The sequence below is a fragment of the Moschus berezovskii genome, chromosome 3 (genome assembly GCF_049115385.1).
Source record: "Moschus berezovskii isolate FMDL1 chromosome 3, NW_MosBer_1.0, whole genome shotgun sequence".
NCBI lineage: Eukaryota > Metazoa > Chordata > Mammalia > Artiodactyla > Moschidae > Moschus > Moschus berezovskii.
The window spans coordinates 126956198-126968893 of NC_142462.1; the positions used below are offsets into that span (position 1 = coordinate 126956198).

General features: G+C 47.0%; 1 protein-coding gene across 7 annotated transcripts in view; it reads left to right on the forward strand.

Annotated features, from left to right (window-relative positions):
• RBM33 (RNA binding motif protein 33) overlaps window positions 1–12696 on the forward strand; it is a 109818-nt gene that overhangs the window by 68056 nt on the left and 29066 nt on the right. For all 7 annotated transcript variants that reach the window (XM_055421633.2, XM_055421634.2, XM_055421638.2 and 4 more), the window contains 4 exons: window positions 6403–6535; window positions 6915–7258; window positions 8562–8834; window positions 9177–9464. In XM_055421633.2, the coding sequence (XP_055277608.1) occupies window positions 6403–6535; window positions 6915–7258; window positions 8562–8834; window positions 9177–9464 (1038 nt within the window). The remainder of the gene's footprint in view (window positions 1–6402; window positions 6536–6914; window positions 7259–8561; window positions 8835–9176; window positions 9465–12696) is intronic.

Consider the following 12696-nt stretch of genomic DNA (forward strand, 5'->3'; position numbering starts at 1 on the left):
CTTTCTTTCCTTCCTGAGGCTCTCAGCTGTCCCCTGACTGTGCTTCCTGGCACCGGGTGTTCGGTGGGCTGTGGTGTTCTCGATGGGATGTGGGCCTGGCTTCCCTCGCGTTAGAGGGAAGCTCATCCCTTGGCCTTCTGGGAGGAGCCTGCCTGTCAGTGCAGGAGATGGAGGTTCGATCCCTGGGTCGGAAAGATTCCCTGGAGAAGGAAATGGCAACCCACTCCAGTATTCTTTTTTGCCTGGGAAATCCCATGGACAGAGGACCAGGTGGGCTACAGTCCATGGGGTCACAAAGAGTCTGACATGACTGAGCGACTAAGCGCAAGCCCACTGTAATCATTAATTATGTTAATAATAAGCTAATGCAACTGTACTGTGTTTGTTCATGGTGGAGGGCTGTCTGTGGAAATGCATGGAAGGGCGGCAGTGACAGGCATGATGAGCTCTTGCTGCTTGCTGGGTGCTCCTGAGTGCTCGCATGTGCCTCGTCTTCCCCTGCGACGTGCGTCCTACCCGGCTCCTCTGTCCTGTTGATGAGGAGACCGAGGCCCTGAGCAGTGTGATGGTGTGTGCTGCACTGTGAGTGTGATTGTAATGGGATGGCTGGGAGACACGGGCTGAGGCTGTGAGTCCAGCACTGGAGTCCATTTTCTCAGTCACTGATGCTTTAGGCTGGAGGATCATTTGGAAGTTACAGTTCCAGGTAATATTACTGGTGCAGAAAGAATTCTTCAGCTTTGTTGTGTATTGCTAAAGAACACCTGAATGCTTATGTACATGTCGTTAGCACAGGGATGATTAGTAAAAGGGAAGGAGGTTTGGGAGGGAGATGAAAATCACAGTCTGAAGATTCCAATGGGGACAAGATTCATGATCCCATATATGTTCAGTTTAATATCAAAAATTGTCCTTAGTAGTTAGAAATATTCAAAATAATCTCCCAGGAAATCTGAAAGTGCTTAGAGACCCTCAGGCAGCTTGAAATTTTTCGTGGAAACTAGCCACATCAGTCTCCTTTGAGCTCATTCTTGTGACTCTGTACCTGCTTCCTTTTAAAAAGGCTGAAGGGGTTGAGGAGAGGATATGTGCCCTGATCTCCGCCTCTGCAAAGTGAAAGTAAAAAAGTAGCAAGCTTCCTAAAAGTGGGGAAAGCCAGTGTGTTTTTCCACCGACACTTTGCCTAATCTGTCACGAGAGAGCCTGTCTTTGGGCGGATTTGAGATTACCTGTGTGACGGAAGAAGAGAAGGGTATAAACAGCCCCGCTCCAGCAGCCACATGACCGGTGCCGTTCAGAGCTTCATCTGCAGGGGTGAGACTTGGGGCTGTAAGACGCATTTATAAACAAAAGGCAGAATCTATAAATACCCACAGATGTCAGTGGAAGCCTGAGTGTTTTCCCGAATGGTGTCAGCCTGATAAGAGAAGCGCTGTGAAGTATTGGGACTCCACATGTTAAGTAACGAAGAATGCTGGGTTTATTGTCCGAACAGAGAAGTTAGGGACTTCTTCAAGCTTCTCTGAACAGTGAGCAGAATCAGGGAAGCACGACAGAGAGAATCCGCCACTGCTGGCTTCTGGGGAGCTGAGCGGAGGCCGCAGCTCTGGAGTGTTTCTTCCACACGTGCGGCTGAGTTCTGCCTTCCAGGTGTTGACGGCACAGCCAGCAACACTGCAGACCTCGTGTGTCCTGCGGTGGCCACTCGGGACTGAAGTGGAAGTGGGCTGGGCTGGGTGGGGTGTGGGAGGCCCTGGACGAGGGGCTCTGAGAACAGTGCTTCTGAACAGCGGAAGTTAAGCTTGGTCTTACTTCTTAGCGGGACCGTTGAGAGTTTTAAGTTAGTAACGGTTCCTGTGAGTGATGCTGCTTTCCAGTAATCATCTGAGACAGCACTGAAGGGCTGAGTGGAAGTAGCCTTCCAGGACCCCCTCTCTCTCAGAGGCTCTCTGCTCTCCCAGCCTTCTTTCTGACGCCGTCTCTCTGTGTCCGTCCTCTTGCCAACTAACTAGCACAACAGTGACTGACACAGCTAATGCGCTGTGAGTCCCGAAGTGTGCTGCTGTAGTTCAGGGTGAAAGCCTGTCAGCGAAGCGGCTGTGTGATCGTTCCTACCGCTGTTGTAATTCAGCGTCTTGTTCCTCTTTTTCCCGTGAACGCTGGCCAAACGCGGTATCAGAGTGAGAACGAGCATTTCTAACACGTGGACTGCGGCTGAGATCAGCCGTGAGCACGTGATTCATGGCAGCGAGTTCTCTGGATGGAGGTGCAGCTGGGAGGAAGCCCGAGGGGCAGGAGCCTGGCAGAGCATCCCGGGCAGTGGGAGGGCTGGCCAGGCCCGGGGAGCCGCGAGGGGCGCTGCTGGGCCCGTCAGGAGGAAGTGCAAGCTTAGTGGGGGTCTGACATAGCATGTGTAGCGCTCCCCCCAGCAGTGCTGGGGGTCTGTGGGGGTGTGGGCCTGCCTTGGCCCGGGCACACAGTGTCTCCTGGGACAGCGCGGCCACAGCAAAGGCCGCTGGCAGGAGAATGGAGGAGGGACAGGGAAAAGGAAGTTTCTGAACCAGGGGCTTACGAGAGGGCTCGCATTTTGGCTGAAACAGAAGCACAGAGTGAACATTTTCCTGAAGAAATCAGGGTGTGGACATTTGTACGGAATGCGGTGGTTTCCAGAGTTCATGTTTTGCGTAATAGTTATAAACTGTGATTTCCCTGTCTGAGTCGGGAAAGTGTCATTTTTAGAATCCCCAGATTTAGTCATTTTGATGACTTACATGCATTGAAACTTTCCCTGCTGCATTTTCACTTGTTTTTCTTGGGTACTGAAATCTGTGATTAAAAAATAAAATAGAATGGTGTCACGTGATTGGATTTCCTTGGCTGTGAAGCAGGCCACGTCCCTCCGCCTTCACTGTGCGTTGGGGAGCTCAGGCAGGCAGGGCTCTGCGCAGGGTCCGACGGGCAGTGCGGGACCCGGGGCGGTGGAGGCTGTGGCCGTCACGTCCGGTCCCCGCCTGTCCTGCCTGCGAAGCAGGTGCTCGTGTCGGCTTCACAGAGTGACTTGACTCCCGTGCCGATCTCTGAGGTCGCTGCTGCTGCCTGGTGGGAGTGTGCTAGGAGCAGGGGCTCTCACGCAGAGACTTGAGTCCTGGGAAGGAGGGAGGGTTCTCTGTCCCTCCTGTGACGATGCCCAGACGTGAACTTCTGTGCCGACTCCGGCTGGGCCTCACTCGGTCCCCGGGTCTCCCACCACACGCCCTTGGGGCTGTCGGACCAGCTGGGGAGGCAGGGCATCGACCCCAGGTCCCGGTGACAGCGCCAGTAAGCCGCCTGGGTCCAGCCCAGGCGTCTCACGCCCACTTCTCAGCACATGGGTGGGCTGGCCCGAGTGAGGGTCTTTCCTGGCACAGCCATCCTGCCAACGACGGGCACTTCCACGTCCACGTGGCTTTCCTGAGGCCTCTCGTGGTGCTGCCTGCCCCACCAGACCTGCATCCAGGCAGACTCTGCCCTGGTGACCTGACGCAGGCCACACACACTGGCTTACTCATGATCCCAGCTCAGTTATCTGAAGGGAGCTAACATTTCTTAGGATGCTGTAAAGGTTGACAGTGTTTTCTTACTTGTCTTCAGGTATGTGTTGATGTTTCCCCGTGTGTGAGCTACCCTCATGGACAGTGCATGTGTCTCATTTTTATATGGCTTTAAAGTTCCGTGACCTCCTTTACCTTTTACACCCAGCACCTTGTTTGAGGCTGTGGTGCCGTTAATGTCTCTCTTCTGTCCCTTCTGTGTTGGTCTCTCTGAAACTCTCTCTTGGTGTCCCTCTTCCAGAGGAGGGACAGGCAAGTAGACTCCACAGTAGCTTGAGGAAGCGAGCCTTATAGCTGACCCCCAGTTTTACTTAGGTGAGTGTTGCTAATTTGTGTATCACGTTGCACAGATGGGAGGCAGCATGACCAGTCAGACCTTGTCATAAAACAGAGGGCAGACAATTTTAAATGTTATTTTCTGGGCTACTCAAAGAAAAATGATTTAAGTATTAAAAAAAGAAAATGATTGGACCTTGATTGCTAATATGTTATCATCTGGAAAGTTTTGAATACATTTACATGTGAGGAAGAAGGTCTGTAAAACTGCAGACAGGATACTAATGCTGTATTTCATAAATACTTTATTAATAATTGTTCTTTTTAAGTTACTTGACAAAATATCCATGTAAATTCATACTATATATTTCATTGACTGCACACAAAAATACGAGTCGTTTTAAAATGGGGAAAGAGTGGCAGTGGAAGACAGAACGCAAGTCCATTGAAATTCCTAGTGCAGATTTAGTCGGTCAGTATCCGTGTAGGATAGCTGATGCTGTTAGAAATAGGCTTTTCTAGCAGTGGCACCCTACTCCAGTACTCTTGCCTGGAAAATCCCATGGACGGAGGGGCCTGGTAGGCTGCAGTCCTTGGGGGTCACGAACTTCACTGAGCGACTTCCCTTTCACTTTTCACTTTCATGGATTGGAGAAGGAAATGGCAGCCCACTCCAGTGTTCTTGCCTGGAGAACCCCAGGGACGGCGGAGCCTGGTGGGCTGCCGTCTATGGGGTCGCACAGAGTCGAACACGAATGAAGCGACTTAGCAGCAGCAGCAGCAGCATATTATTGCATTAGTGCAAGTAAATGTTGAAGAGTATCCATATCACAGCATCATGTTAGAAGTTTAAATTAACATTGTGATAAAAATATATACATTTATTAGGGGTACAAAAATGATGATTTAGTCTGAGAGTATACGGTTATGTAGTCTCAGTTATAAATCCGACTTTTGTCAGTTCGTGATATTTATTGCTTCAGTTGTTTCTTAATTGATGCCTTTATCTAGAGTGAGAAGTGATGTTCCCTTATGTCAGATGTCAAACATTGTGAGGTGCGAATGTCCCAGGTTTAACCCACATAGACACAGACTACGAGAATTCCATCTTTGCGGCTTTCATGACATGTCTCTGTGTCTTTTTATGAAGAAGTAATGTTTGTGTCTAAATATAATTTTGTTGATGTCATATAGCCACTGGTCTTACGGGTTTGTGATGTTTATTCTGGTGTTCATTTTGCTTTATCCTTAAAACACTGTGGATAGAGCAGCTGTTTAAAGAGAGAAGGAAAGCAAATGTAGTTTGCGAAAGTGTGTTCAACATTGTAATATAATGCCACATTTAGAAAGACTAGCTGTTCTGTTCTGTTCCGTTCCGTCGCTCAGTCGTGTCCGACTCTATGCGACCCGGTGGACTGTAGCCTACCAGGCTTCTCCATCCATGGGATTCTCCAGGCAAGAATACTGGAGTGGGTTACCGTTTCCTTCTCCAGGGGATCTTCCTGACCCAGGGATCGAACCCAGGTCTCCCGCATTGGAGGCAGAAGCTTTAACCTCTGAGCCACCAGGGAAGCCCAGAAAGACTAGCTAGTTGTATTACTAATAAAAGGACAGGAAGATCATTAGAATTTCAAGTTTATGGGAAATGTTTTTTTTTTTTAAAGTTGAGAAATACTTAGTGAAGGTTATTAAATGATGTATATATAATTAATGAATTTCTGAAAAAATAAATAGGAAAAAATGTGGGGCTTTCTTAAGTAAATGTATTTTTTAAAATTCTCCATAAATACTTGAAAAACCAACTGAAAAATGACTTTTTAAGAATCAAGATATAGTTGATTTACAACATTAGTTCAGTGTGTATAATATAGTGATTCCGAATTTTTATAGATGCTATTTCACTTAAAGTTACTATAAAATACTGGCTGCAAAAGAAGTAACATGTAGTTCTTGAAAAATGGTAACCTGTGAGAGTTCAGAATGTTTTAACCAGTGGAATCTGACTGTAGTATTTCTTTTGTAGTAATGTGGTTTCTTAAACATTTTCCATTTTCCTATTTCATCAGAGATGGCTGATTTTTGTTACGGTACACATCACTTTCTTTTTCTTCTTTTGAAGTAAAGCAGCTTCATGGCTGTGGCTTATGGTTGTGTCAGAGAGGTAGCAAAGAGTAGCACATTTGAGAAGGTAAATGTCAGGAGCGCTGGAGGCAGACACAGTCTTTCATATTAACAGCAAGAAGGCCAATAATTGCGTAGATTTCAGCAAGCTGAAGAAGAATATTCTGCTGCTTCTGTAGTACTGTGCAAACATTGAATTAATTTTTAGGTGTTGCATTTTGATGGTTGACTTTAATTATGGGAGAGATATATAAAATATACCTATTTTGTAACATGAGGTTGTATATAGATGGGGGTTGGGCTTCAGGAGATCAGTTACTTGATGTTTTAAGAGGAAAACTTAAAACAGATACACCTTTCTGAACATTACCGTTTATTTTCCCACCTTCCATCCTGTTTGCCTGCTGTTCTTTAGGGCCCTCCAGAGTTCCCGCAGCACACGCCTGGCCCCGTCCCCAACAACTTCAGCCAGCCCCCTCGGCTTCCTCTTCAGGACCAGTGGAGGGCCCCGCCCCCGCCCCAGGAGCGAGACCCTTTCTTCTTAGGAGGTAAAGGAGGGTGCGGAGGATGGGAACAGAGCCGTGTGGGGCCACGTGCCTGACCCTGTTTATGCTTTAAACCATGTTCAGCTCCCAGTCGGAGATTTTGTTAAGAGTGTCAGGTTTTTGTACCATAGCCCTTCAGATGCTATAATTGGACATTAGTGGTATCTGAAATGTGAAGATCTCACATGAAGGAGGCCATCATCTGTAGAAAATAACTAAGGAAGCAGTTCTAGAAACACAGAAGCAAAATTTAGAATTTGTTTCGGATACTCACCCCTAGCCACCACTCGTAACTTTTGTCCTTAGTAGGACAGTACATAAAGCTGATTTCCACGGAGTGTTCTGTGTAACTCGAGGTAATTAATGTTGCAGTTCCCCTCAGTTTCAGGTGAGCCGAGGTTCCCGAGCCATCTCTTCCTGGAGCAGCGAAGTCCTCCCCCACCGCCGCCGCCTCCCACGCTCCTCAGCAGTGGTCACCCTGTGCCCACGCCCAGCCCCTTGCCCTTCACCCAGCCTGGCCCAGTGTTCAGTCAGCAGGGGCAGCAGCCTGTGTTCCCCAGAGAGAGGCCTGTGAGGCCAGCCCTCCAGCCGCCAGGGCCCGTGGGACTCCTGCACTTCAGCCAGCCGGGGTCCGCGGCCACGAGGCCCTTCATCCCTCCTCGCCAGCCCTTCCTGCCGGGCCCGGGACAGCCCTTCCTGCCCACCCACACACAGCCCAGTCTGCAGGTGAGCGGCTTGTGGTTCAGAATCTGAAGGTCAAGCCCCACCTTTTGGTTCTAGTGGAGAAGGAAATGAGATGTGGAGAGTGTTCAGAGAACAAGGTGTTAACCTTGATGTGCTCTTGGTTCAAGACAGCTTTCTTGACACTGCTTCTTTTCTTAACCCTAGGAAAGATGGAGGTAGTGATTGTCAGTTTTTGGGGAAATGAAAAAATTCAGTATTAAGATTTTGTAAAGGATGTTAGGACATGTTTTGATAATATCACTGCAAGATTCTCAGAAGGTTAACAGGAAGTCAGGTTCTTTGTCAGATCACCTTCCTCCGGTGTGTAGTGGGGAAAAACGGGTTGCTGCTGCCTCATTATTTGAGAGATTTGAGTGCCCTCTGCTGGTGGGTTTTTTCATCAGCTGCTGGTGTGTGCTCTTACCCAGAACGTTTGCTCTTGTAAGTTTCCTGTTAGGTGTGTAATGATGCTGTGCTTGAACCAATTGTTTAGAAACCACATAGACTATGTACCTAAGTAAAAACAGGTAAATGGTTCTTTCTTAAGATGTTAAAGTAAGATAAAAATTTTCTTCCTAAATTATTTTATTAAAAGAATATAATTTGGGAGTTCCCTGGTGGACCAGTGATTAGGACTCCTCTCTCTCACTGCCACAGGCATGGGTTCACTTTGGTCCCACCATCTAGAAACAGTTACTCCTGATGTTGGGGTGACACATTTCTCAGTCCTTTCAGTGCTTGCATCCTCATGATGCTTGCTTTCCCAGTTAGCTTCTTATCACCGTCTTCAATGGTGGTGCAGTATCTTTCACTACTGCAGAAGTTGGCATTATCTGGCTGTTCCTAGGCAACCCACTCCAGTGTTCTTGCCTGGAGAATCCCAGGGACGGGGGAGCCTGGTGGGCTGCCGTCTGTGGGGTCGCACAGAGTTGGACACGACTGAAGCGACTTAGCAGCAGCAGCAGCAGCTCAGGCACATGTTGGTTGCTTTCAGTACTTGGGTATTAGAAACAGTGTTGCAGAGAACGTGCTTGAGGTTGTGTTTCCTTCCTCCTCAGTTATTTCCTTAGGATACATTCCTGGAATTTCAGAATTTGAGGGTTTAGAGCAAATGTAAAATACCAGATAGTAGCTTTTGGCTTATTACCCTTTAAGGTATTATTCACCTTCATCAACCATCTAGAATGAAATTTTAGTGCCACTTGAAGTTCCTTCTGGTGTTGGGGTCTTTAGGAAAGTGGCTTCACTGGAGCGTGACTAGTTCACACGTGGTAAACAGTCGTCTCTCTCTCTTTTGGCCTGGAAGGGGCCGCTGCACCCCCCGCTGCCCCCGCCACACCAGCCGCAGCCGCAGCCGCAGCAGCAGCCCCCGCTCCAGCCCCCGCTGCAGCCCCCGCTCCAGCCGCCCCCGCCGCACCAACCTCCGCACCAGCCGCAGCAGCACCACCACCACCTCTCCGTGCCGCCCCCGCCGCTGATGCCCGTGGCTCAGCCCCAGTTCAGGCCTCACATGCCGGCGGCCCAGCCTCAGCCCAGCAGCAGCCGGATGCAGTGCCCCCAACGCCCGGGGCTGCGGCACGTGAGTGTCCTGTGTCCTCAGCTGACTCTGGGAACTCCTGTTCTGGCACAGAACTTTGGTGTATCTGCCTATTTCTGTAGTGATAGATGAGGTTATTGATTGACGCGTAACTGTAGAAAATATTTTTGGGTGATAGTATGGTGCCTTTCCCAGCCCAAGGGCTTAGCTGTAGGGTGTGCTGCTACATTAGAGCAAGAGACATTTATGTAGGAAGAAAATGTTTACCAGCGGGGCAGTGTCCGCCTCCCAAAAGAGAGGTCACTCACTCAGATTAATCTCCTGTGCCCAGTTTTGTCTCCCGAGTCTCCAGTTGTGATCAGAATTTCTTTCTTTCTGCGACAGAACACTACTTCTCAGAATGTGACCAAGCGACCGATGCAGCAAATGCAGCCAACTGCTCCGAGAAACAGTAATCTGCGTGAATTACCGATCGCGCCGTCTCACGTTATAGAGATGAGCACCAGTCGCTGCTCCTCCACACCTGCGGCTCAAGTGAAACCCATCATGAGCACGTCTCCCCCCTCGAGGCCCGGGGTGGGGCCCAGGAACGCGCAAGGGAAGGCCGAAGGGAGAGTCAAGCCGCTTAGCCCTGTGGGTCAGCCTAAAGAAGAAGCAAAGACCGAACCAGAGGTGGGGCATTTTTTTCTTTTTAATTAAAAAATAATACTTGGTCTCAAACAGGGAGATCTTATAATCAGCCTGTACCTCTTAGGTAAGAACTTCTTACCTGCTTAGAACATGCTTAGCATCCAGTGTGTTCTTCCCAAAATCTTCCCACGTTGTTTTCACCAGCGCCTCCTTGTAGCCTGACCACCATATTCATAGAAGATGGTTTCATTCTCACTGGACCTGTCTTAGACTGTGTTTATGTACTTATACAGTTGCAGTTACACGTTGCAGAATCCATGTATATCAGGAATCTTAGCAGGCTACTCCTCTAAAAGGCCCAGATGATAAATACTTCAGGTTTTATAGTCCGGATGGTCTCTTAGAATGACTCAGCTCTGCAGGTTTAGCACAGAAGCAGTTATAGACGGTCCCTACATGGATGGGCACGGCTGTGTGCTGTGAGCACTCTGTGTGAAGAGTTGGTGCCAGGCCGAATTTGGCTCATGGACCTTAGTTAGCTGACCCCTGACATACACTCTTCCGTTCCTGCGAACTACCAGAACTACACTGTGAACTACCAGAAGGTAGGACCAGTTTTACTTTGGACCTTTAAATAAGATGGGGAGTGGGAGTATTTTGTTTTGAATTGTGTATATTATTGCTGATTTCTAAGTAGGTATAAATATGTAAGAATAAATAAAAATGCCCGTCAGTATTCTATGTGATTTCCAATTGAGATGTTATTTGGTATAGTTTTGACTGCTTGGTTTTGTTTTGCTTAGAGGTGGCTCAGTAGTAATGCAGTATTAGTCATGAAGCTTAAAATTTTTAGAAAGTTTCTTTCCATTAGTAAAATTTATTAGCTTCCTCCTGGGACAAGCCTCTTCCGTCCGTTGGTCTCCTGTCCAAGTAGTGCGTGCGCTTATCTCGTGCCTCCCTGCAGGTGGAGTTCCCTCTGGGCTCCCCCTCGAATTACAGACACTGAGACTGCGCAGTGTCTTGTGTGATGCAGCTCTCGCAAAGCCTGGGTGTCCACTGTAGTGCAGGCCAGGGCATACCCCTCAACAGCCCACTGCCATCACTGGCAGAGCGGCTCTGGGCCTGTTACCTCACGAATCCCACACTGTGGGGTGTATGTGTCAGAGACATGGCAGAAGACCTGTATATGTGAAAGTTATACTGATTTTATAGAAGTGTGTAGAATGTAAGAAATAAGCATTGTGTATTAACAGTGTTAATCGACTTCTTGTATAAAAGAGTAATGGCACAGAGACTTTCCTCAGGTATGAATATAAGCAAGTCGTGGTTTCTTACTAGATTGTCTTCTAAGAAATTATTGTAGCAGCTGTTAAGGTAATACTTCCAAATCAGAAGTGTAAATATAAAGTAAAAATATTGAGTTAACATTTAAGAACATCTTATTAGAAGAAGGGTGGCATTACGGTTTTAAAATCAGTATGTGAAAAAACACTGTAGATGTGCAGAGTGGACTGGGATAGTTTAGAAATCTTTGCTAATGGTTTTATCTTGCTTTTAGTTTATGTAGGTAGTTCCTCACGTATAAATGGATTTGGCTCGGAAAAGTGAGGTCACATACACTTTTATAATGACAGAGGCTAAATAAAATGAGAAAAGTGGCTTTTTAGGCGTACTGTTGGGCACATCTGTCCGTCCCTTCCAGAGCAGTTGGTTTAGGCAGGCTTCTGAAGATGTCTTCTCTGGAGGAAAATGGGCACTTTGTGCATGAAGTGGAACTTGCAGGTGTCCACAGTGTAAGTGCAGTGGGACCAGGAGTACAGTTTTTTATGGGGGTTGTTTGTTTGTTTGTTTGTTTTTTGCTTTTTAAAATCTTCTCGTTTTGCTTGGGTAAATGTGAATGTGATTTCTCTTATATTCACCCAGTTGATAATGAGGACAAATCTGTTTTGGAATGTTTCTCCCTATGTTCTTGAACATACCGTAACTGTCTTTGATTCCTTGGGGAAAATCCAAGTGGGTGTTAACTGTCCTGCCTTTGAAACAGTGGGCCCTCTGGACCTGTTAACTGTTGCCCCAGAATGACCTGGCTCTTGGGCTTTTTGAACGTCTGTTTTCCTGTCTTCCCCTAATGTCCCTTCCAGCTCTGTGTAGCCCTCATTTAGCTTCAGATTTGCTGTTTGAAGTTAGATGACCGAGTTGGTCAGAATTGCTTCTGAGATGCAGGTAATGAGGCCTCGGTTCTGTGTCTTGTAGGTCCAGTTCATGAGCCCTGGGGGCACCAGCGACTCTTCAGCGGTGTTTTAGTCTTGTGGTTTGGTCGCTCAGTTGTGTCCTATTCTTGCAGTCCCGTGGAACTGTAGCCTGCCAGGCTCCTCTGTCCATGGGATTCTCCAAACCAGAATACTGGAGTGGGTTGCTATTCCCTTTTCCAGGGGATCTTCCCAACCCAGGGATGGAACCCGGGTCTTCTGCACTGCAGCCAGTTTCTTTATCAAGTGAGCTATGAGGGAAGCTTTGGTCTTTTAATTCCAAACTTGTAAGGTTTATTTGTTAACAGTGAATTCTGGGTAGATTAAACCCTATTACATTCTCTTGTAAAGGGTCTGTGAGTGATGATATCTATGATTTTTTTGAAAGAAAATTATTACAATTTTAAACATGTTTAACTTCTAATAAAGTTTCCTCTCTGAATGCTTTTTTTTGAAAATTATTGGACTTTATAAAGATTCTTTTGATAGACTTAGAGTGGTTTGAGGCTGGCATATTAAAGGCATCCCTTATATACCATTAATATTCCAATACTGCAATTGGCAGCATTTTGATTCTGAGGAGAGTGCATGAGTTCAAGGTCAGAGAGATTGACTTGGCTGTTCATTATAAGCAATTATTCTGTGACAAATGAGTTTGAGATCAGACTGAAAATTCTGTACGAAAAATCAATAGTTCTAATCAGGCCCTTTCAGGTCATTTACACCCCACCTTTTGTTGGTTCGTCAGAGAAGAGCCAGATAAAACCTGTGTGACAGCAGGGCCTCCCTGCTGTTGCAGTTTCCATTTCAAACATATTTTGATATCGTAAATGAATAGTTTAATTGATTTAAAGTTGTAAATGAGTGGAAATTTACATTATTTCATTTTTAATATTCTGATAAGATTTTCCAAATTAGCTTTAGCTGTGTAAATTTTTTTTCCCTCCCCCGGGGAAGGAGTTCCACTTAAAGTCTATAGGCAGATTTAAATGGTTTCTTTCAGATCCTGAATTAAAGGGTTTTTA